Raw genomic sequence first — 25889 nt, 5'->3', positions numbered from 1 at the left:
CAACTGCACTCTTATTTGTGGCATTTGTATAAGTTTTCAAGTGTAAATACTGGCTACAACAGACAATTGTTACAACCAAGAGGTAACAAGTCAAACCCATCTTCACTATCTTAGAAACATATCAACAAAGCAGTAATAGATACACACCAAAGAACAATTGGCTAAAATTCAAATCCAATACATGGAAGACTTTAAGAGAGAACACAGAAAAACTCACCTGTAGAACATAATTAACCCTAGGCTAATAACTAATTAAACATATGTATTTATACTTCTTACTCTAAAACTATATAAAAACCTAAAATGTTTAATACAAAATGCATAATAAAAATACTAAATTCATTGGTGAGAAACAAATTTTCCCTAAATATACTGTAGTCTGTAGACTGAAGAATACCTGTCCACTGTGACCGTTTCTTACACAAACCCAACATGCCGATACCACAAATGGAAACTACTTAAAAATACTTTTAAATGGTAGTTGTACTGTCATTCTGACATGCAAAGAAAATTTTATATTATGCCTCCAGACATAGCTATCATGAAACCACTGATCTCAGCTCAGTTTTCAGAACCTGATTGTTAAAATCAGCCAACTGATCTGCCTCATGATAAAGTGTACCAGAAAAAGGCTCTAGCACTCCTTCTTCCTCTGTTGTCCATTAGCGCCCCCTCTGGTGAACAAATGACAATGCAATCAGAGAAGCATCATACCCCATTATAAATTACCTAAGAAACTAAATTATGTTAAAATTAATGTAGTAAATATGACTGATAATCATGATTTTTTTTCAAACAGCTCTTGTTTTAATGGTGGCACATGCGTAGATGGCATCAACAGCTTTACCTGCCTGTGCCCAGCGGGGTTCACTGGAAACTACTGCCAGCATGACATCAACGAGTGTGACTCCAGACCCTGCAAGAATGGAGGCACCTGTCAGGACAGCTATGGCACATACAAGTGCACCTGCCCTCAGGGATACCATGGCGTCAACTGCCAGGTAACAAATAACAGATATGGACAAAAATTTAGTATGCATCTATCTTACATTCATTGCTTTCTCAGTGTTAAACTTGCTGCGTTTACATGGACTCTAATTAATTGTAATAAGACCAGTCGCACTTTTGTAATAAAAAAAGTCACATGTAACTATGTTAAATTTCATTCGGATAGTAAAGCATTCATGTAAACACTCTGTTCAGATTCGTCAATTTAAACACAAGGTGTCTATGTAAACGTAGCTACTGTTGTATAGTTATATTGAAAAATGAAAATATATTCTGTAGTATAACACTAAAAATGGCTGAAAATTGCTCAAAGTAAATAAACGTTTATTTTACACAATATTCTTATATATATATATATATATATATATATATATATATATATATACATATTCTGTTAATTCCATTTGTTTTAAGTAGTTGATGCCAGTAACTGATTAAGTGATCTATTAAACTATCTGGACTAACAACTTGTCTAAGCCATCTAGTTAACTGGTTAACTAATCTAGTTAAATTAGTTGTATCTGTTAACATGAATTAATGCACTGTGAACTAACATGAACATGAACATTTTTATTAACTAACATTAACAAAGGTTTATAAATGCTGTAAAACTATATTGCTTATTGTTAGCTCATGTTAGTTAATGCATTTACTAATGTTAACAAGTGAGATCTTATTGTAAAGTCTTACTGATCTATCCTTAATTCATATCAGCACTTTCAGACATTTCACCAAAAAATAAAATAAAATAAAATGAGATTTTAACTCATGGATGTTAAAATACAACCACTGGATGAATTCTTGTCTTGCAGGAGCTGGTTAACTGGTGTAAGCCGTCTCCCTGTAAGAATGGTGGTATCTGCAGACAGAGCGGCACTAAGTACAGCTGCCAGTGTCAGACAGGCTGGACTGGTTTATACTGTGACGTCCCCAGCGTTTCTTGCGAGGTGGCCGCCAAACAGCAAGGTAGTTTTTTTTGTATAAAAAAAAAAAATCTTTGCCGCTTACCACATATTGGTGAAGCTGTTCAGGGTTTAACCCTCTGCTGTGATGTTTGATTCTCCCACTTTTAGGTGTAGATGTGGTGCGGTTATGTCGTAACTCTGGACAGTGTCTGGATGCTGGAAACACACACTACTGTCACTGTCAGGCCGGATACACAGGTAGCTACTGTGAGGAGCAGGTGGATGAATGCATTCCCAATCCTTGCCAGAACGGAGCAACCTGCACCGACTACCTGGGTGGCTATTCCTGTGAAGTAAGTAAAGAATATCTGGTGGTTAGGGAGAGGAATGACTAGAAGAAGACACTTTAGGTTAATGCCCGCTAAATCTCCCTTCTTTGTGAAAGAAATGCTTGTTTGGCAAAGAAGGAAGAAACCGCCAAGTAAACAGAAACAGGCTTGTTTTATGTTTGCCATTAATTCGCCTCACTCTTTCTCTGGTTTCTTGAAGTGCGTGCCAGGTTATCATGGAGTGAACTGCTCTGATGAGATCAATGAGTGTCTGTCTCAGCCTTGCCAGAACGGGGGCACATGCATCGACCTGATCAATACCTACAAATGCTCCTGTCCCCGGGGAACACAAGGTCGGATATCACTTCCTCTGTTTTGCTCTTTTTGCCCATTCCACACTTCATTAATTAGGTCTTAACTGTTATCAGCAGGCTTAGATGTTTCTATTTGATTGATGTAGTCATGCTTAATTACATCTCAAAGATGGAGTTTTATTTCATAAAATGGACAGAAACTTTTAAGCACTGTGTTATATTACTCAGTTGTATGAAAGTTAACTGTGCTTTCTCTTTGTCTGTAGTTCTGTGATTTTAAGGCATCATAGGGACACTCAATATTAGAGGAACGTCAATATAAATATATATTGATCTTAATTTCTTTATTTTTAACTTAATTTCTTTCTTTATATTATGTTTAATTTAAAAGTTTTACCGAGCAAGATTTATGTTTGCTCTGTATTTTTATGCTTGTATCACATTGTTAGCTTAGCAACATGCTAACATCAAATTCTAACATCATAACTAGGGTAAATAACAACATTACAAACTTTGATTTGAAGTAAAAAATATTTGAAAAATGCGACAAAAACACAAAGGTACAAGACTGTACATAACTGCTTTAATGAGGGAAATAACTACAATCCCATGAAGCATTGCGAATGACAATCAAAATAAAAACGACATATAAATATAGACATGTAGATTTAAAGATGTTGATTATGTACATAGATAATGAGATCGTTTTTCACCAGGAATTCTGCTGTTAATTGATAATTAATACATGATTATTTAAAAAAATAAGTTGAAATAATGCACACTGATGGCTTCAACAACTAGCATATAACATCGATTACAACCTTGTAGCTCACAGTTGGTCTGTCTGTAAGGATTTATGAGTTATCCTTAAAAATCAATTTCCCTATGAAGAAAATGAATGGGATTTTGACTTCCAGAACCCGACAGTTGCACTCTGTTTCTGTATTCCAAATCAGTCAGTAATGACTATTATGCTACCTTAGAGGACAGCCTGCTATGTAGGCAGTATACTGCAAGACAGCTCACTAGGTTTTGGAATAGAGCCTATATTTACATCTCTGCTAGAATGTGTAAGAGCAGCTTTTATTACACCTTTCCCCTCTGCTCCTCTCTCAGGTGTGCACTGCGAGATCAACATTGACGACTGCACACCCTTCACCGACCCCGTCACCCATGAGCCCAAATGCTTTAACCAGGGTCGCTGTGTGGACCGTGTGGGCGGGTACCACTGTATCTGCCCAGCCGGATATGTGGGGGAACGCTGTGAGGGTGATGTCAATGAATGCTTGTCCAACCCTTGTGACCCCCGTGGCACGCACAGCTGCATCCAGCTCACAAACAACTACCGCTGCGAGTGTCGCACAGGATACACAGGTACAGCACAGGCTACTATGGACCATTTTGCTTTGATTAAGAGAGAATAACACTACACTCTGATCATGGTGTCAAAATGTTTAATAACCTTGTTTGTGTATCCCTACAGGTCCGCGCTGTGACAAAGTGTTTGATGGCTGTAAGGGGAAACCTTGTCGTAATGGAGGAACCTGTGCTGTGGCTAGCAACACACCTCATGGCTTCATCTGCAAATGTCCACCGGTTGGTCACATTATCTGATACATTTAGCCAGTGGTCCTTTGATTTCTTTGCATCATTTTGATCCTGTTCTCATCTCTTCTGCCTTATTATTTCATATTCATTACATAGGCTATCAACTAATCAGGCAGATCCTATACACATCATCCACATAAATGCGGCATAAAATAATTAATTAAGTTTAACTTTCTCTTTAGCTTTTCCATTTTAGTCACAAGGCTGCAGATTCATTTTAATATAATTTTCTAAAGTAATTTAGAAGGCCAGTAAGACTTTTTACGTTTGAAGAAATTAATACTTTTAATGAGCAAGGATGCATTACATTGATAAAAAGTAACAATGTAAGTCTTTACTATTTAAAAAAAAAAAAATGCTTTTAAACTTTCTATTAATCAAAGAATCCTGACGTTTTTTACTATAGTACATAGTTTCCACAAAAATATTAAGCAGCACAACTGTTTTCAACAATGATAATAATAATAATGTTTCTTCAAAACCAATTCAGTATATTAGAATGATTTCTGAAGGATGTGACACTGAAGAGTAATGATGTTGAAAATTCAGCTTTGACATCAAAGGGATGCATTACATTTGTTTATATTTGTTTATTATATTTGCAATTGTAATAATATTTCACAGTATTACTGTTTTTACTGTAATTTGATGAAATAAATGTAGCCTTGGTGAGCAAATGAGACTTCTTTAAAAAAAACATTTAAAAAATCTTACAGAACCTAAACTTTTTTTTTTTGGAAAAAAAAAAAAAAAAGAAGTCACTAAACTGTAATAAATAAATTTGGCAATGTTTGTGTCTCGTTTAGGGTTTTACAGGCTCAACCTGCGAGTATGACGCTCATGCTTGTGGGAGCCTCCACTGCAAAAATGGCGGTACATGCGTTTCTGGTCACAAGAGCCCCAAATGCCTGTGCACCCCTGCCTTCACTGGTCCTGAGTGCCAGTATCCCACTGAGGGTCACTGCACCACCAATCCCTGCTACAACGGAGGCACGTGCGAGTATATCTCAGAGGCCCCGTACTACCACTGCATCTGTCCTACTGGCTTCAATGGCCTCTTCTGCCACATCTTGGACTACAGCTTCCCAGGTGGATCTGGTCGAGACATCACACCTGCTCCAGAAGTGACGGCGAGCTGTGAGATAGCAGAGTGTGAAAACAAGAAAGGCAATAAGATCTGTGACAGCGCATGTAATAATTATGCCTGCGATTGGGATGGAGGGGACTGCTCACTGAACTTCAATGACCCATGGAAGAACTGTTCGGCCGCGCTGCAGTGCTGGCGCTATTTTAATAACGGGAAGTGTGATGAACAATGTCACAATGCTGGATGCCTCTATGACGGATTTGACTGCCAGAGAATGGAGGGCCAGTGCAAGTGAGTGCTGTCTGAGAGCTTGGTGTTACCCATTTTTACACAAGTATCAATGACTACGTTTACATGTGCACCAATAATGCAATGATTTATTTATAATCAGAGCAAGGTCTTAATCGCAGTAAGATGTTTACATGACACTAGCAGAACTCTTCACTCCAGTTTACATGCAGTTTTCATTACTCTGATTATTCGCTAGTAAGTATGGTTATACCACGATCAGATAGGCATACAGTATGGATGTTAGCGGCCATTGTTTTAATGTACTCACATCAAATTCAAAATACATTTTTATGGACGTACTGGATACTGGATCGCAATGCTGGGTTTGTCTATGCTACTGTCCTGTTCTTCGCGCCATCTGGATGAAGATGACTTTAGAATAATGTCACAGATTTCATTTATGCAGTTGTATGAACAACACACGGCGTCCGTGTACATCCAAGCACATGCGCACTTTTGTCAGAGCGGTAATAATGCGATTAAGGTGTTTACATGCCTGTTTATTTTGATTAAAATAGGCATATACTGACCACCTAGTTTAATGTGATTATGGTTACTATGATTATGAGCTTAATCGCATTCATTTGATCGAAGTATTGCATTTACATGAGGGAAAGTTTAATCGCAATATTGCCAAAATCCCATTATAATCGCATTATGAGGGTGCATGTAAAAGCAGCCAGTGTAAGGTCTAAGTTACAAATTGAATCAATGGGTATCTTGTTTGAACTTCAATTTGGGCAAACAAGTTGAAGCTAAAAGGATCATGCTGAATTTGTTGGAGAGTTTTAAAATTGTGATTCCAGGTCTGATTTTTTTTTTTTTTTCTAGTTAAGCTCAGCTATGAAATATTTTTTTTTTGTTGCTAGAATTATCTATTAAATGCTTTTTAATATCTAAATATTTATTAAATGATTTTTAAAATCCAGTCTTAGCTGGTGTTTTTAAAATGGCTATTCAAAATGATCACATTTTGATTTATTACAAAATATGTCGGAGCCGATGGCCTTCCGAGCAGTGCTTCGACATGGTAGCATGGTTGCGCTTCAGGTGACTCGAGTTTGAGTCCTGGCTTGTTCTTCTTTCCTAACCCCGCCCCCTCTCTCTCCCACTTCGCTTCTTGTCCTCTCTCCAGCTATTCTAACTAAATAAAGGCACAAGCTTGAAGTCCAGCCATCAAGATCAGCTTGGGAAAGCTAATGGCCATAAATAGCCATCTAGAAACTTTGTAAAAGCAGAATCAGAAGCTTTTTTATCTCTGTTTTCCAGCTTGAATGCCATTTCTAAACTATGCTCTCCTCTCTCATAGTCCACTCTACGACCAGTATTGCAAAGACCACTATGCAGACGGCCACTGTGACCAGGGCTGCAATAATGCAGAGTGCGAATGGGACGGGCTGGACTGTGCCAACAACATACCCGAGAAGTTAGCTGCTGGACTCCTGGTTGTGGTGGTCCACATAATGCCCGACCAGCTCCGAAACAACTCCTTTGGATTTCTGCGGGAGCTCAGCAGAGTGCTCCACACCAACGTAGTTTTCCGGCGCGACAGCAAGGGAGAGGAAATGATCTACCCATATTACGGCAACGAGCAGGAGCTGAGGAAGCACAACATCAAACGATCACTAGATGGCTGGAACGATGTTTCTAGCAACGTCGTGAGCTCGGTAAAAAGCAGTATTTACAATATAGTAGTGGAAGGAGGGAGAAAACGCAGAGAACTGGATGAGATGCAGATCAAAGGGTATGTATGTTACAACAGAGCCCTCATCTGCTTTAAAAAATACGTTTTAATAAAAATCAATAAAAATCATGCTTTTGATTTCAGCTCGGTGGTATACTTGGAGATAGACAACCGCCAGTGCTACCAGCAAACCTCAGAGTGCTTCCAGAGTGCGAATGATGTGGCGGCTTTCCTCGGAGCCCTGGCTTCCAGCGGCAATCTTAATATGCCTTACGTCATCGAGGCCGTCACAAGTGAGTGTTTGGCACGAGCATTGTCGTGTGCCTCACGTCTTCCTATAATGCCCTTAATCAAGACTAGGCCTCCTATCTTACTGCATGTATTCAGTAGCAACCCCCCTCCCTAACCTTTAACCCCACCGCCTCCTACCGCGGATTACAGGGATCACTTTGAAGTTTGCGCGTTTCTTCCTTATAACAATGAAGCAAATGTTCTTTGTGCATTAGACAGACTAAACAATCAATGCGGCAGTCTGAGGGCAGATCCACTGGCTCCAGGCACCGAAAATAGCTAATTGATGCAAATCATGTTAACTCGTTTGGCCCAACAAGACACTCTCACATACATGCATATAACCCATACATGGCATGAATCTAAAATGATGGGGGCTGCTGCAACCTTAACCTTGTTGAATGTACCAGGACTTAATGCATCTCCAAGGGTTTAGGTGAGCAGAGTTTATCATTTCAAAATCGTTAGTGGAGAGAGCTTGAAAAAAAGAGAGGAGAAAAATTGATCGGGAGTGTGCTAGAAGTTGGGAGTCTTTGTTATCTCGAAAATCCTAATAAATCCTTCGTCTTTACAGCTTAAAGTGTGCGCGGTAATTTGAAGTTCATTAATCCCTCCCTTTTTTTCCCTTAAAGAAGAACGGGTAAAGTTGTCTCCTGGTACCCTGGGCTGAGAAAGGGGAGAGGAGGTGTTCTTTCTTTTCTCTTTTTTCTGTCCTCCTCCTTTTCTTATTTGCCAGCTCCTTCTTTTTGATGAGAAGCGGTTAGCAATTCTGATTACCACAAACGCGTGCCTCGCACTAGTTTGTCCATCCATCTCCAGCAATTTGTGGCTCATCGTTGCGTGAGGAACATATTCTTGTCCCTTCTGTGGGTCTGACATGTCAACTGTCCTTCCTGTGGCAGGTAAGATTGATGGACCGTCGCCCATAGAGCTCTATCCCGTCTACGTGGTTTTGGCAGGACTGGCGCTGCTGGCCTTTGTCGCCGTGGGAATGGTCGCTTCCCGTAAACGCCGCCGTGAACACGGTCAACTCTGGTTTCCGGAGGGTTTCAAGACCAGCGAGCCCAGCAAGAAGAAGAGGAGGGAGCCAGTTGGCGAAGACTCTGTTGGTCTGAGGTGAGTTCGCCGCGTCATCTTTGGATGTCAAGTTTGAAGGGACAAAATTATAATGGAGGAAAACTTTTTCATTTGAAGTTATGATCATTTTGTTGAGTTTAATTTAATTGAGTAGTTTTAGGAAGAAAGTGGAGGCTGATCATCAGTGTTAGCTTTTGGTGTTGGAGCACAAAAGTAGTTTTGCTGAGATGTAGTAAAGTGCTAAAAAAAAGTTATTTCAGCATGTGTAATGGGTTATTTTTCTGAAAACAGGCCACTTAAGAACTGTTCAGACATTTCATTAATGGATGACAACCAGAATGAATGGGGAGAGGAGGAACCATCAGACACCAAACGGTTCAGGGTGAGCAGAGCAACACTTCACATTTCTCACTGGCGAGATAAAAGAAAAAAAACACAAAGCGCTAACATCAAATTTACAATTAATATTCTTTCATTAACTAATAGAATTAATTAAAACATCTTTTTCAATTTGTTAATGTCTCATTCTCCTCTTTTAGTCTGAGGAGCAGGCGATTCTTGATTTAGATGATCAGCCAGATCACCGGCAGTGGACACAGCAGCACTTGGATGCAGCTGATCTGCGCATCCCATCCATCGCTCCCACACCCCCTCAGGGCGAGATAGAGAGCGACTGCATGGACGTCAATGCCCGAGGACCAGGTTAGGCATTGTTGTATGATTTTTTTTTTTTTCCCCCCATGTAATTTTTTTCCCCCACTGGTTTTGTTATTGGGTATTGCTGATTTTTCAGTAACAAGAGAACAGTAATTATAATGTGAATTTAATTCATTATAATATATATATATATATATATATATATATATATATATATATATATATATATGTGTGTGTGTGTGTGTGTGTGTGTGTGTGTGTGTGTAATGTTATAATAAATATATAATGTATAATAAAATGTTATTTATTCAAATTTAAATAACATTTTAAAATTTTATATAACATTTATTATTATATAATTTGATATACAAAAGCTTTCTATTTCAGATAAATGCTGTTCTTTTGAACTTTCTGTTTATCAAAGAATCCTGAATAATGATAAATGTAATAAATAAGTTACATTTTAAAATATATTCAAATAGAAAAGAGTTATTTTAAATTGTAATTAATAAACATTAAAATTAATAAACATTAAAAATCTAACCGAACTTTTGAACGGCTGTGTGTGGGTGTGTGTGTGTGTGTGTGTGTGTGTGTGTGTGTGTGTGTGTGTTTGTAATTTATGAGGACACTAATTTGTATAATGACATGGGTATTACACTGGTATTATGACATAAACATGAAATATGAGGACATTTCATGAGTCCTCATATTTAAAATAGCTTTAAAAACATACTAAACAATGTTATTAAAAATGTAAAAATGCAGAATGTTTTCTGTGATGGGTAGGTTTAGGGGTAAGGGGTAGTGTATGGGGATAGAATGTACAGTTTGTACAGTATAAAAACCATTACGCCTATGGAATGTCCTCACTTTGATAGCAAAACAAACCTGTGTGTGTGTGTGTGTGTGTGTGTGTGTGTGTGTGTGTGTGTGTGTGTGTGTGTGTGTGTGTGTGTGTGTGTGTGTGTGTGTGTGTATATATATATTAAAATGTGGCCTCATTGATCAGATAATTAAGTAATAATTAAGCAGTATTAACTAGTAGACTTTTGCGGATTTTTGTAAATTTTCACAACCACATATCTATGCAGGGAAATCATTTTATTTATTTAGCTAACACAGATATGGAGATATTCATTCAAAAAACTATATTTATATTTTTATATATATATATATATATATATATATATATATATATATATATATATATATATATAGAAAGACGCTTCACTCCTATTAGTTATGAATAGGAGAAACTGCAACGCGCAATATGGTGGAATACTTCCCGCCTTCCAAGTAAAAGAGCCAATCGCTGATTGATAAAGTCATTGCATCACTGCAGCTGCCGTTAGAAGCTCTGGTTCCCATAGAAACCTGAGACTCGGGATTAGGACCTCACATGCGCATTGGCTCGTCTAGCCTGAAAAATAAGCTTTTTTAATGCTATTTGACCACAAGAAACAAACACATATGGGACAGTTCATGTCAGTTTTTGAGATTTCAGGATTCCCCCATTCAAACAGATAGGACTTGGTCTTGGATGCCCGAAATAGCTGCCCAGAGGCATTGCAAATATGGCCGCCGAGTGAACAGACTTTCCTTGAAAGGAACTTTGATTCATTCTAATTTTTTTATGAGAACTCAACCTGCATAAAAGGCATTCTTTGCTTATGGATTACACCTGTTCCCCAGTTTGCACACAGTATGTGTGCACACTGTCGAGTGCTGGGATGAGGAACTGAATTGAGCTCTAAGTAGGAGTTAATGCTCAGGGCCCTGTGGGAAAAGGAATCCACTTCAAAGGCTCTGACTGAAAGCTGTAAACCCTGAGGACTGAGCACATTTTTACCAGTCTTAACGATTCATCCTGTGATATTCTGCTTACATGTGTTTTGTTAATTAAAACTCTTTATGAAATGCTCTTCTCTTTCTATAAGCACCAATATACCCCTGACAACTCTTTAAGATAGTCAAAGCCAACATTCTTTTAGGATCTCTTTGCAAGCCATTTTTCCTTTTTTTCCTCTTTGTGTGGATTGATGTTTTTAAATCGACCAAATCAGGCCTGATTTGGGAATAGCTATTCTTTTGAAGCCAAGAAGCCCCTGTCGAAGTCAGCAAAGAAAGCATCTTCTCAGAGGTGATAATACTCAGTTTTACCAGCGGTTGAAATTTCAAAGTGTGGCCTGCATCCCTGAGCTTTACCAAACCACCACGCTTGATTACAATCCGTTATCGAAGCAATCTGGGGTGATTCAGGAAGGCAGCGCGTCAAATCCAACTTCGATTTGTTTGTTTTTTTGCCGTTGCTTTTGTCCATCACTTTAAAGAAAACATTTCTTTAGATTGCCGTTAGACTAGTCCTACTCAAAGGAAAGATTTTGGTCCTTCAATGGAGTTTCATTTGTCTTAGGTTTTTCTCTTCAAACTGTTTTATACATTAAAATAAATTCTGAAGTTGGTCTTCATGGAATTTAGAATTTGAAAAATGAAAGTTAGTATAAAGCATCAGCTACATACATAAACGTAAAGGTAATTCTCTTTTTCCTCTCTAGATGGCTTTACTCCTCTCATGATCGCTTCCTGTAGTGGAGGAGGGCTAGAAACAGGGAACAGCGAGGAAGAGGAGGATGCTTCAGCAAACGTCATCAACGACTTTATCTACCAAGGTGCCAATCTTCACAACCAGACAGACCGTACAGGTGAGACGGCTCTACATCTGGCTGCCCGCTATGCCCGCTCAGATGCTGCCAAAAGGCTCCTGGAGGCTAGTGCAGATGCCAACATCCAGGACAATATGGGACGTACTCCATTACATGCAGCTGTGGCTGCAGATGCACAAGGAGTCTTCCAGGTATGTGAACCAGGACTGTATTGGGAAAACAGTATAAAGGAGGTTTAATATTCTGTATTTCCATTGACTGATGATTATCTCTGTTTTCCTTTCATTTGCCCCTTATGCAGATTTTGATACGGAACCGTGCCACAGACCTAGATGCCCGCATGCATGATGGCACCACACCTCTGATACTGGCAGCAAGACTGGCGGTCGAGGGCATGGTGGAGGAACTCATCAACTGCCATGCTGATGTCAATGCCATTGATGATTTTGGTATGACTATTACACTGCCTTAGTTAATTCATTCACTTGTATGTGGCATACACTACCAGTCAAAAGTTTGGAAATGCTTGTTATTTATGCTTCTTATCTTTAAAATCTTTCTAAATGATCTAATCTAAAGTTAATTTTAAAATGCTTGAAAATAATTTTGCTGACAAAGAACAATTGTGTAAATAAATAAATAATACATACATACATACTTTTTTATTATTAATATTAATATTTAATGTATGAGATTATTATTCTTATTATTACATAATGTATTAAAACAGCCCAGATAATAAAAAAAAATAAAAAAAGTGTGCAGCAAAGGCCAGGTGGCACCTCATGAAGTTGATTGAGAGAAGATAAGATAGGCGTATATCTATGATATACCATTGAAAAGTTTGGGTAATTAAGATTTGTTTTTATTAAATACATTTGTCTGCATTCAGTTGATCAAAAGTGACTGTAAAGTAATTTACAATCTTTTGAACTTTCTATATTCTTAAGAATCCTGAAAAAAATTATGGGCTCCACAAAAAATATTTAGCAGCACAACTGTTTTCAACATTGATAATAATAAGAAATGTTTCTTAAGCACCAAATCAGCATATTAGATCATGTGACACTGAATTGTTTTACTGCTTTTACTATACTTTTGATCAAACAAATGCAGCCTTGGTGATGATAAGAGAGTTCTTTAAAAAACTTAAAGTTTGGGGTTGGTAAAGTTTTTTTTGGGGGGGGTTTTAAATAATTTACGTTTTTTGTTTTGTCTATTAATTTTGATGACTTGACCATATTCTTAAAAATGTGGAAAAAAATAATAATTAAAGTTGAGTCCAAACATTTGACTGTTAATGTATATACTATAGCAAGATAAATGTCATATTTATTGCTATTGTATGTTTTTCTCAGTGAATGTACAGTAAAGTGAGCACATGTTGAAGCAATTTCTGTTTGTGCTACAGGTAAATCTGCTCTTCACTGGGCAGCAGCTGTGAACAACGTAGATGCGGCGATGGTGTTGCTTAAGAATGGAGCAAATAAAGATATGCAGAACAATAAGGTAAGCAGCACTTGATTTTTTAAATCACAAATAACGCTTTCTGTTATTGAAGACATTCGCGTTATACTCAGATTAACTTCATAGTACAAAACCGTTGTCATTTTCAAAATTCTTTTGGCTTACCAATTATGTTCCCATATTCAGGAGGAGACTCCTCTATTCTTGGCAGCAAGAGAAGGAAGTTACGAGACTGCTAAAGTTCTGCTCGAGCATTTTGCTAATCGGGAGATCACAGACCATATGGATCGGCTCCCACGGGATATCGCTCAGGACAGAATGCATCACGACATTGTGCGGCTCATCGACGAATATAACCTGGTCCGCAGCCCTCCCATGCACAGCGCCCCCCTCTGCACCACCCTCTCCCCACCTCTCTGCTCTCCCAACGCCTTCATGGGCAGCATGAAGCACTCCGTACAAAGTAAAAAGCCCCGCAAGCCGAGCGCAAAAGGCATCGGTTGCAAGGATGGCAAAGATATGAAAGTCAAGAAGAAGAAGGCACAGGATGGAAAGGGAAACTTGCTCGACAGCTCGGCTGTGCTCTCGCCGGTAGATTCCTTGGAGTCGCCCCACGGGTACATATCTGATGTCGCCTCCCCACCCCTATTGACATCACCCTTCCAACAATCCCCCTCCATGTCGCTCAATCACTTACAAGGCATCTCAGATACCCACATGGGCGTCAACCATCTGGGCATGGGCAACAAGCAGGACCTGGCCCACATACAGTTTGATCCGTTACCCCCACGTCTCACCCATCTGCCAGTGGCCAGCTCTAATGGCTCAAACGTCATGAACGGCCAATGCGAATGGCTTGGACGGATGCACAATAGTATGGGTTCGCAAAATCAATTCGGAGCCATGAGGAATGGCTCAGGTCAGGCCAACCTTCACCAATCCGGCATGATGACGTCTCTCCACAATGGCCGCCCCACTACCCTGTCTCAGATGATGAACTATCAAAGCCTGCAGAACGCGCACCTCACCACGCAGCCGCATCTACTGCAGCAGATGCAGCAGAACATGCAACAGAGACCGCAGCAGACAGGCGTCCAGCTGCAGCACCAGAGCTCGAATGCACCCAGTGGCGTGAACCAGAACTTCATCGGCAGTGAGCTGGGTGGCCCGGAGCTCCAGCAGAGCGCAGGGAACAGCATGCCCATCCACACGATAATCCCCCAGGAGACCCAGTTGCTGAACCCGTCCTCTCTGGGCCCCAGCATGGCAGGCACACAGTTCCTGACGCCACCCTCCCAGCACAGTTACTCAGCCACCATGGACCCCAACACCCCCAGCCACCAACTCCAAGGGCCTGACCACCCATTCCTCACACCGTCTCCAGGTTCACCGGACCAGTGGTCCAGCTCGTCGCCCCATTCCAACATGTCTGACTGGTCGGAGGGCATTTCCAGCCCTCCTACCAGCATGCAGTCACAAATCGGACACATACCTGAGCAGTTTAAATAGAACAATAATAATCACACTCCATAAACCTGCTTACTGAAGAGTCATTAATATGCCTCTTGTACTAACCATATATTTTTTTTTAATTTATTGATATTTTGTTATTTATACTTTTTTTTTTTTTTTTCGCCATTTATTTTTAAATTTGGGCAAAAGAAATTATCTTAAAAATAATGAAGAAGAAGGTAAATTTTTATAATGTAATGCTATTGACCACAATACACTGTACTCAAATGTACACACTGGGTATTTATTGGTCTTAAAATATGCCTGTTTTTTGTTTTTGTTTTTTCAGTTAATCGTCATTTTTTTTTTTTTTATAAGATTGATTTATCAAACCTAATATTGTATAAATTTGTAAAAATGCAAAAGTTCTTGTACGGGCATTTTAGAGAGCACGTTTTTATACAACAAACTTCAGTGTTAAAGTAGATTTGTGTTGTTTGCAACAAGCTGCTTTTCCGTTATTAGAAGACGAATGATTGAATTTGTTACACGTTATTATGTTTGATATTTGTTTTGGTTAGGTTCTCATTTTTGTGTGTTTGTTACAAGGTTTATACTACAAATAAGTAGTGGTTTTATAATTGAACATTTGTATAGTTCAAAGTGATTTTGCTCTTTCTTTTTCTTTCTTTCTCTCTTTCTTGTATATTAAATTCCTGCAAAAAGCAGATTTCTAAATGTCCACTGTGAACGTGGATGTGAAAGTGAGGATCTGAACTAATTACAGGAAATTCTTGATATTTACCTGTATAAAACAGGTACCAATATCAAGTGCTTTGTATCTTTCCTCCAGTCTTGTAGAACTGGTCATGTGGCCAAAAGTGTCTGGGGTTTTATGGAGGTGTTTCAAATTGAACTTCTCTTTACTGTACTTCCAGTTTTGTATCTTTGTTTGAGCCTATGGCTAATGTAAATAGATATATTGTATGCGTTTGTCATGTAAACAGGATTTTGTTTCAGAAATCTTAAGTGTGCCATGGAAATTTGAAATATTTTAATGCTACGTAGTTATGTTTTCTATCATACGCAGAACGTATATATATATTTTTTTTCTCAGTATCACTGGGGTAGAGACAAATATAATAAATGTATACACACAAACGACTAGAGGATATGCCATATAAAATAACACAATTAGATGATTTATGACTCACTATTTATTGACCACCAATAGTTTTCCACAAAATCACAAAAACAAGTTAAAAGGTCCCCATAAAGGGCTGTGGTGGTGTCATATATCCTCTTTAAGCCATCAGTACTTCAGAGTTCATCAGATTTGAACAGCACTGAGTATACAATATCTGTAAATGTTACCTATCTGCAAATGTGTAGTTTACATGCAGAATATTTTCTGTCAGTTCTACTGTCTGTACAAGTTTCTTTGAATAATAAAAGATACCAATGTGTATTCAGATTTCAGTCTTCTTGTATTTCTGTCTTTTTTCCTCTTTTCCACTTTATTTTATGGCCTATTTAGCTTATTTATCAAGCATTTTCCCCCCACAATTTAGCTTGATTAATATCAAAGTAGTGCCCTTACAGACAGCAACTCAAAACAGATATTGACTAAGCAAACAAAGCAATACCAAGCTGGATTTGAATATCAGAGAAAAAGGTTTAATTTTTCCTTGTATTATAACGAATATTTACAGCATATCTGGGGCTGCTAATCGTTTATTGGCCTGCAGCGCCATCTGCTGAAGTGCAATAACTCAACAGCGCCATCTGCTGCTGAGAGGACAAATGCATGTAATGCAGACAACGCAACTAAAACTAGGCTGTTGCCAACTAGGCCTTCAAACTAAGGTCCAGTTTAGGTAAGTACTCATCTTGTTAGGCTCACCCATAAAACTTTGTTCTGGGCCCCACAACAAAACTCTTTGTGACTACTGCAGTCAAACTAAGTCAAGCAAATTCTTTATTTGCTTTAGATTTAATTCTTCCTGCACTGAATGATTCCAAATCCTTCAAATCTAGTGAGTCACACAGACCTTGAAATTGGGGGATAGGCTTGCTTGTTGATGTCACAAGAAGAAAGCATGGATTTAATTAATTAAAATGAATTAATTAAAATAAAAAAATAGCAGATTAAACTTTTCGGCCCATCCTTTCAATATTCTTGAGGAAATACTAGACATACTAGACAATACTAGAATTTCATTAATGGCTTTTCTGACTATAGCATCTACTTAAAAGTCAGTATGAAACAGAAGTTGTGATAGTCTTTTCTACCCTATTTCTACCCTATTTGATTGGATCGTTGGATTGTTGTGGTTTGTTATTGCAGTGATTGACAGGTTGTCCCGCCCTCACACCTGTAAACGCATCATCAGGGAAGGGATGTCGTTGCAAGAGGGAGGGGAATTAATGTTGATTAAAGATTACGATGATTTTTTTTTTTTTTTTTTTTTTTTTTAAACGTGCACGAACAAATAATTTATAATAAAACCTGTAATATTCCATTTTAAAAAATAAAATATTGTCAATTGATTTATGGACTTTACACGTCAGCCTTTTAACAGTTCAGGCCCTTCAACTTGATTCATGCCAGTGTTCCCCAATACACTATACTCTGCACTGTAAAAAGTAATACGCTCTATCTACTTAATAAAATTGTGGCAACAGATTACACACAATATTATTAATTGAATTCAACATATAAGAATTGAGTTAGAATTAATCAAATTAATTCCTTAAAAGTCAACCATTTAAAATGTGTAAAATTAGCAAACAACATTACAAAAACCACAAACTGACATAAAAAGCAAAGAGTCAAACTAAATGAAACACTGATCTCCATAATGGCGACGAAACATTTTCAATAAAATCATCATCAACATCTAAACCTCTGTTAATTCTTGTGTTTCTCGTTCCTTCAGTGATTCTGCTTATCATCAGGTACCTTCAATGTTGGCAATAAAAAATAAAGAGTTCTTAATTCATCTTTGACGTCTGTCTGTTATTCAGATATTTTTGTTTAAATTCTACTTACATTTTTACTTGTTTTAAATGGTTGACATTTAAGGAATTAATTTGATTAATTCTAACTCAGTTCTATTTGCTGAATTTAATTAATAATATTGCTTGTAATCTGTTGCCAAAATTTTATGGAGTAGATATAGCATATACTTTTTACAGTGTGTGGAGTGAAGCGTCAAACTGCTCGTGATGCATTGCACATAGATTATGTGTTGTAGATACCACCTTTTGAGATACAGCTAATAAATAACAGAAAAATCACATAAAAAAAACCCAAAAACAAATAAATATGGAATAGAAACTGATTCTGCACAACCCTAGGTACAGTGATTTATAACATGTTACATAACTCTTCTGCAAAACTATCTGCAATGCAGGCAAATGCAAATATCATCTAATGTACAGTAATTAACTGCCGAATGTTCACGGTTTTTGTTTTGTCCCATATGACACAAAAACCATATAAATATGACATATAAAAACATATAAATATGACATGAGTACTACTGTCTACCCACCTCATATAGCAGCTTATTGTACCATGCATCTTATTTTACAATTGATATACTGTCAAATACATATTCTATTGAGCATTCTGTGTCACACAATTGTCCTGCGTGTACTGATACTACCATTCAAAAGTTTGGGGTTGGCAAGAATTTTTTAATGTCTTTAAAAGAGGTCTCTAATGTTTATCGAAGCAGCATTTATTTGATAAAAAAATGGTTTTCTTTTTAAAAAATAATTTCCTGTGATGACAAAGCTGAATTTTTTTTTAGCATCATTCAGTGTCACATGATCCTTCAGAAATCATTCTAATATGCTGATTTGGTGCTCAAGAACCATTTCTTATTATTATCAATGTTGAAAATGGTTGTGCTGCTTAATATTTATGTGGAAATTGGGTTATATTTTTTTAAGGAATCTTTGATAAATAGAAAGTTTGAAAGAAAAGCTTTTTTTGTAATTATGCAAAAGTCTTTACTTCTTCACTTTTGATCAATTTAATGCACTCTGGCCGAATAAAAGCATTCATTTCTTCACAAAAAAATCTTTTGAATGGTTCCAGCTGAATAACTATGCAAGGGTGTTACTGCCACTCCCTGGTTTAAGGACGATAAACACCTTCTTGATACATGTAGCACAGGATCCTCCTCACTCAAGCAAGCATGAAATTCATGCAAGCTCATTTATTATAAAATATCAGCATATGTATAAAACAATAAAACAAACATTAGGCATAAATTCCCACAAGGTGTTTTTTGTAGCGATGCAATACAAGCACTATTTTTGGTTCCTGGAATCTTTCAGTGAACAGTGAACCATTTTTTTCTATTGTGAACAACAGTTTAATAATCTAAAGAAACTTCCATTATAAATAATTTTTGTCAAATAGAAAGGTTCTATGGATGTTGAAGGTTCTTCATGGAACCATCAATGTCAATAAACCTTTATATTTAAGAGTGTAGCTTGAATCTGTCATTACAACCTGCCCAACAAACAGGCCTCCACACCTTCACTGCGTGGTATACTGTAAGTATACTGTATATGGCAATGCTATTTTAATTTATTTACCATCATTTTGTGAGCTCCCTGTCAAGTCTTAAGAGATATGGATTTCTTAGCATTAATCTAAACACTCAGATTTTTTGAGTCAGACAAGCATAAAGTTACATAATCCACAATGACCACACCTATGTGTCTGCAGCATTTTTTACATAGGGTATATACTTTGGGCAAAGATTTTTATCTTCACATTAATAAATACTTCAAAGGCAGTGTTTTGTAGTGTTTGTTATTACCCTGCCTGTAAGACTCAGAGCAGGGCAGTGCAGGGAGGTGAATGTTTGTTCAATGAAAGTCTTTTCAAGATGAATCAGTGTTGGGTGTGACTTTTTAAATGAAGTAGATGATCACCCCTGATTTAAAAAACAAACAAACAAAAACATATAACATACAAAAATATTACATATAAAATATTCAATTTGCTTGAGAAAGTGCAAACTTTAATGTTTTTAAATATTATTATTATTATAATATTATTATAAAATGACTGTAATGAGATATGATGGATTAGCTGAAGGAATGTGTGTGTGTGTGTGTGTGTGTGTGTGTGTGTGTGTGTGTGTGTGTGTAGTGTTTATACATTTATTTATTTATTGCACTTAAAAGACTGCAAGAAAATGAGAAAAAAATGCATTCTTTAAATGTTCTTGATGGACAAAATGGCAGTAGTGTTTAGCCTTTCAGTGAGCAAACAAACAAACAAACTATTACGTCTCCCTGTTACCATTGTATATTCCTGTTACTTCATAAATTCACCAGGCATCTGGTGTTTTTCCTTAAAACAAGCAAGATAATCTGCCATTTTTATTATTTTGCTTGTTTTAAGGAAAAACTCACTTAATTTTGACTTACAGTATCTCACAAAAGTGAGTACACCCCTCACATTTCAGCAACCAATTTAGTATATCTTCTCAATCGACAATACTATAGAAATGAAAATTGTATATACTTTAGAGTAGTCAATGTGCTGCTTGTATAGCAGTACAGATTTACTGTCCTCTAAAAATAACTCAACATACAGCCATTATTGTCTAAATAACTGGCAACAAATGTGAGTACACCCTAAGTGAACATGTCAAAATTGTGACCAAAGTGTCAATATTTTGTGTGAGCACCGCTGTTATCTAGCACTGCCTTAATCCTCCTGGGCATGGAATTCACCAGAGCTGCACAGGTTGTTGCTGGGATCCTCTTTCACTCCTCCATAATGACATCACAGAGCTGCTGGATGTTAGACACATGGCGCTTCTCCACCTTCCGCTTGAGGATGCCCCACAGGTGCTCAATAGGGTTCAGGTCTGGAGACATACTTGGCCACTCCATCGCCTTCACCTTCAGCTTCCTCAGCAAGGCAGTTGTCATCTTGGCGGTGTTTTTGGGGTCATTATCATGCCGTTCGGCCCAGTTTCTGAAGGGATGGCATCATGTTCTGCTTCAGAATGTCACAGTACATGTTGGAATCCATGTTTCCCTCAATGAAGTGCAGTTCCCCAGTCCCAGCAGCGCTCATGCAGCCTCAGACTATGATGCTACCACCACCATGCCTGACTAGGCAAGACACAATTTTCTTGGTACTCCTCACCATGGCGTCGCCACACATGCTAGACACCATCTGAGTCAAACAAGTTTATCTTAGTCTCATCAGACCACAGGACATGGTTACAGTAATTCATGCTCTTGGACAGGTTGTCTTCAGCAAACTGTTTGCAGGCTTTCTTGTGAGCCAGCTTCAGAAGAGGCTTCTTTCTGGGACGACAGCCATGTAAACCGACTTGTTGCAGTGTGCGGAGTATGGTCTGAGCACTGACAAGCTGACCTTCCGCTTCTGCAACCTCTAAAGCAATGCTGGCAGCACTCGTGCGTGTTTTTTTAAGCCAGCTTCTGCACTTGACGCACAGTACGAGGACTCAACAACTTTGATCGACCCTTGTGAGGCCTGTTCCGAGTGGAACACGTCTTGGAAAACCTCTGTATGACCCTGGCCACTGTGCTGTAACTCAGTTTCAGGGTGTTACCGATCTTCTTATAGCCTAGGCCATCTTTGTGGAGAGCAACAATTCTAATTCTCAAATCCTCAGAGAGTTCTTTGCCATGAGGTGCCATGTTGAACATCCAGTGATCAGTATGAGAGAATTGTACTCAAAGCACCAAATTTTAACTGCTCTAATACAATATACACAAATTTGTATGGTCCTATCAAGCAGACAAAAACATGAACATGATGAATAGGACATATGGCTTTGTATGGTTAAAAGATGTAGAGCTGTTATCACTTAGGGTGTACTCACTTTTGTTGCCAGCTATTTTGACAATAATGGCTGTATGTTAAGTTATTTTCAGAGGACAGTAAACCTATACTGAGCAGCACATTGACTACTCTAAAATATATACAACTTTCATTTCCCTTGAGAAATGAAATATTGTCCCTTGAGAAGATATACTAAAATAGTGACTGAAATGTGAGGGGTGTACTCACTTTTGTGAGATACTGTATTTCTTCTGAAAACAAGACAATCATTTTTTACTTGTCTAGAAAACACTTCTTGATTTAAGAATTTTTAGATATTTGGACTGGAAAAGAGACAAAAAATAAGTAAGAAAAGCATTTTTTTTTGCAGTGTATGTGTAATCTACACTGATTTCATGCCACTATGGCGGGAATGCCAATTTAAACTTGAAAAAATAATATTTATTATTAAATTACTGTAATATATTTAAGAAATATATCAGTTAAGCTCACTTCCATAAGAATTTAGCCTTATCCTAGAAGTATTAAATGTTATCTTTTAAAGACACGGGTAAAACAATATAAAACAGGTGTGTGCTTTTCTTAAAAAAAAAACAAAAAAAAACAGGCCTAATAACAATATCTGTCTACATAATTCTCATTCACAACAGCACATCGTGAGTAACTAGCATTTTAAACTGTGTTTAGACTTTTTTGCTGTTATTTTGAAGTGTGTTAGTAATGAAGGCTGTTACACACTCACTAGGGTTTGTCATTCATCCACCGACACTCGTATCTGCTCGGACTAAACGTGGCCTCATGATTCCCACAGGAGCCTTTTACCTTTTTCTTTCATTTCTCACCCACAGATTTTTAACAGTGGATTGTTGATAGTTCATTATATGGAAGGTACGTTGCGGTAAATATGGCTGTTTTCATTAATTGCTGACAAAGGGGCTGTAGTTTAGGTGCGGGTTGCTAGTCCTCATCTCATTAAGCAGCATTAGCTGTTAGCCGCTGGTAACTGTGTTTCAGTCAAAACATGCAAACCAGTTTGTGGTCAGGACAGCAGCTCTCACAGATGGTTAAATCTACCTTTCCGTGTGTGTGTTTGAACATTTAGTAAATGTATTTGGTTGTTTATTAGCTACCTGGGCGATGGCTAGCTAGTTACTTTGCATATAAACTAATCAGAGACTAGCTTATCTTGTTTTGTCAGGTTCCAGGCGGTTAGGTTTGTTTTGTTCATTAGCTGTTTGTAAGAAGTGTCCATGTCGTTTATGTCTGGGATTAGTATTATTACATATTTGAGAGGATAGTGTTGCTACTCGTGTGCTATAGCTAGCTTGGACGCTAAAGAACTGAATTGCTGCTTCAAAGCTCCAGACACATTGACATATAGCTTATGAAACAGCATATGCCCTCATAAGAGAGCCGTTAAGGTTGTTTGAAAGTGCTTTTGCTTGTGTGTTTGCAGACGGTGGTCGCAGGATGGACGCGGAGCTGGGTGCTGACTGCGCCCGCAGAAAGATGGAGGCGGCGGGCGAGGCGCTGGAGATCGTGCCGCTGGAGATGTATGATTCAGCCCGAGCCAAAATAGCGGCTAATCTGCGATGGCTGTTCGCCAAAGCCTTCGGTATCGGTGAGCTGATTTAACTGTGTTCATGAATGAAAACAGGACTGAAGAGAAAGACTATTGAAGCGACTCTGTGTGATATGTGATCAAAGACAGTTGGCTAGACAGCCAGAAAAATGTGTTGCTCCCCTTACTGTGATATTACCACCTGACACCATCACTGTACCTTGATACTGGGTAATGTAATGATTATGATAATGATAAACCATATACCATATTCTTATTTAGGCGTTGTCATGGTACATGTCCATAAATGGTATTTCCATACTACACATTTATGATGGTCTTTACATACTACTTGAAATGAATCAATGCTATATGTACCACAGCAAAATTATCCAGTGGCAGAAACATTGGATCAAACTGGTATCAGATGATAGTACTGGGGTACTTTGATGGATGCTACTGAAAATTATGTACCAGGGTATTTACATAGTACCCAATACATCAATATATTATCCCCGCCCTAATAATAATAATCGAATTCAGTTGAATAATCGATTCAAACTCCCATGCGGTCTCATTTATAAATGACAATGATTCAGCTTTGTCTATTAAACCCTTGACAAGTACAATTATAACAAACATTCAAAATTTTGGTATGGAGATAAAGGTTAGGATTATAACTTGGCACTATTACATCACATCATGAGTATATATTAGCACCGTTATTTTTGAGGGGCATCTGGTATAGCTTTTGGACCCCGAAGCGGTAACGCATGACGTTAGACTTAAGAAGCGGATTGAGTACATCACCATTTTAAAAGAAACTTGAAGCTTCGAATAAAGATTTTATCAATTAAATCGTTACACCAATAGGTGGCGACAAGTGACTTTTAAAATATGTATTTGTCATTGAATCATTCATTCAAGAGATTTGTTCAAAAATGCTGATTCATCTAGCAATGAAACAAGTGAAGTCTTTATGAGTGATTCATTGAATCATTCATTCAAACAGATTTTCATAATAATAATAATAATAATTTTTAAATAGACTTCAGCAATTAACATTTTGCCAGAATCTCTAGTAAATTACATATTTTGTTTAGTTGTCCATTCAGAATTGTGGCAGAATCATGATCTTTAATTTAAACAAAAAAGCAAGATTCTCAATTTATCCAGAATTTTGCAGCTCTAACTTGTATATGGCCCTACAAATGTTTTAGCCAGGAGGGCAGCAGTCTGAGTCCACTGTTGTTGTATTTGACAGCCAGGATCAAAAACATTTGTCCCATTTGCAGTGCTTGCACAATTGAAATGTTGTGGATGAACAGGAAGGGTTTTCCTAATTCCACCAACTCCCTGTCAGCAGATAGAGACTGGCTGTATGCAGCAGATATAGACTGGCTGTATGCAGGGCACCAAGATTTTTTGTTAGTCCTGTCCAAAGAAGTATTTTATGTATGTTATCTAAAAAAAAAAAGTCAAGCATTCAGACTGTTGAATGAATAATTCTCTCAAAATTCTGTCATAATTTCCTGTCCCTTGATCGAGAATTTCTCTCTTCCGTGGAACACAAATGAAGCAGAATGTCCAGGCTGCTATTTTGCATGTAAAAGTGAATGGGAGAGAGGCTTGTGCACTGTATTGCAATACTTCTGAAGACGTTCATTGTCATTGACATCAAACCTGGTGCAAGTTCAATACATCTTGATGCACATTTTATTCATAAAAATAAAACTTTCCTATTTCTTTGAAGTGTGCATAATGAACAAATACACATTAGCACTGTTTAAAATGCAATTGAATTGTGATCATGAAGACTGATAACTCTTCAGTAATGAGGCATAATTATTAATTTCTCTAGTCAGTCAGGGTTAACAGTTTGAGTACCTGCATATGGAAAGAGCAGTGACCAGCGGACATATTTGCTCCAGGTATATTTTTAGCCTCTGCTCTAGTATCAGTCACTAATGACTGTTACAAATGAGCGCTGCAGTGTGTGGCCAAATGCGATCAAACTTCTAATGGGGTGGACTTTTTTGTTTTGTGACATGTATTCATTTATTTCTTTTGTTTGACGGATTTAGTGTTGATTCTTGGGTGGTACCAGAAAAGTTGCACACAAGATCTATCTTGAGCATATGGCTCCTATTAGATCATCTCATAAGACTGGCAGAGTGGAAAGGGATCCTATTGGAGGATGTATTCAAGCATGTTCTGATATGTAGCCTGTACCCCCTCTAACAAAAAGGCACCCCAGTCTGCCATTATCAGTGGCTGAAACAAAAAAGTGGCGTGTAAGACTCCTGACCTCGTTTTAAAGCTGAGGAAACTGTCTCTCTGCTGTTGAATGTTTAATTATCTGAACTGTCTTTGCAGGGTGTGTCAGTTTGCCATAATAGTGATGGGTAATAATAATAACATGGCTGTCAATAATTATGTTAATATGGGAGTTATTTCCTTACTGAATGGGTCGGATATGCGCTTGTCTGTGGGTTGAGGTTCAAATACAGTTTGTTATCCCACTGTTATTGCTGAGTTCTTTGTCCTCCCTCCCCATCCTGCCTCTGTTATTCAGGATATTCCCTTCAGTAAAGCTGTGGTAGAAGCGGAGTTGTTTCAGCCCAGCAATTGGCCTAAAT

General features: G+C 37.9%; 2 protein-coding genes and 1 long non-coding RNA gene across 8 annotated transcripts in view; 2 read left to right on the top strand and 1 right to left on the bottom strand.

Moving 5' to 3' along the window:
* Positions 1-16315, top strand: part of notch1b (notch receptor 1b) — a 51367-nt gene extending 35052 nt beyond the window's left edge. For both annotated transcript variants that reach the window (XM_051895518.1, XM_051895519.1), the window contains 16 exons: positions 800-1001; positions 1821-1974; positions 2082-2266; positions 2463-2595; positions 3673-3930; positions 4040-4152; positions 4971-5542; positions 6852-7286; positions 7371-7519; positions 8420-8633; positions 8886-8976; positions 9134-9296; positions 11810-12108; positions 12219-12366; positions 13329-13426; positions 13571-16315. In XM_051895518.1, the coding sequence (XP_051751478.1) occupies positions 800-1001; positions 1821-1974; positions 2082-2266; positions 2463-2595; positions 3673-3930; positions 4040-4152; positions 4971-5542; positions 6852-7286; positions 7371-7519; positions 8420-8633; positions 8886-8976; positions 9134-9296; positions 11810-12108; positions 12219-12366; positions 13329-13426; positions 13571-14893 (4537 nt within the window). In that variant the 3' untranslated portion in view covers positions 14894-16315. The remainder of the gene's footprint in view (positions 1-799; positions 1002-1820; positions 1975-2081; positions 2267-2462; positions 2596-3672; positions 3931-4039; positions 4153-4970; positions 5543-6851; positions 7287-7370; positions 7520-8419; positions 8634-8885; positions 8977-9133; positions 9297-11809; positions 12109-12218; positions 12367-13328; positions 13427-13570) is intronic.
* Positions 3-22577, bottom strand: LOC127513603 (uncharacterized). The gene is made up of 4 exons (XR_007930434.1): positions 22432-22577; positions 2017-2259; positions 848-916; positions 3-674 (listed from the first exon to the last, which is right to left on the bottom strand). It is a non-coding gene; the product is annotated as an uncharacterized LOC127513603 (long non-coding RNA).
* Positions 22429-25889, top strand: part of camsap1b (calmodulin regulated spectrin-associated protein 1b) — a 24217-nt gene continuing 20756 nt past the window's right edge. For 3 of the 5 annotated variants that reach the window (XM_051895522.1, XM_051895524.1, XM_051895521.1), the window contains exons 1-2: positions 22617-22771; positions 23146-23310. In XM_051895522.1, coding sequence (XP_051751482.1) covers positions 22711-22771; positions 23146-23310 — 226 coding nt within the window. In that variant the 5' untranslated portion in view covers positions 22617-22710. Of the gene's footprint in view, positions 22578-22616; positions 22772-23145; positions 23311-25889 lie in introns of those variants that run through there. The other 2 variants (XM_051895525.1, XM_051895523.1) reach the window with 2 other exon arrangements.

Source organism: Ctenopharyngodon idella, chromosome 5 (genome assembly GCF_019924925.1).
Source record: "Ctenopharyngodon idella isolate HZGC_01 chromosome 5, HZGC01, whole genome shotgun sequence".
NCBI lineage: Eukaryota > Metazoa > Chordata > Actinopteri > Cypriniformes > Xenocyprididae > Ctenopharyngodon > Ctenopharyngodon idella.
Note: the sequence above shows the minus strand (reverse complement) of the source record. Positions and strands in the feature narration are given on the sequence as shown.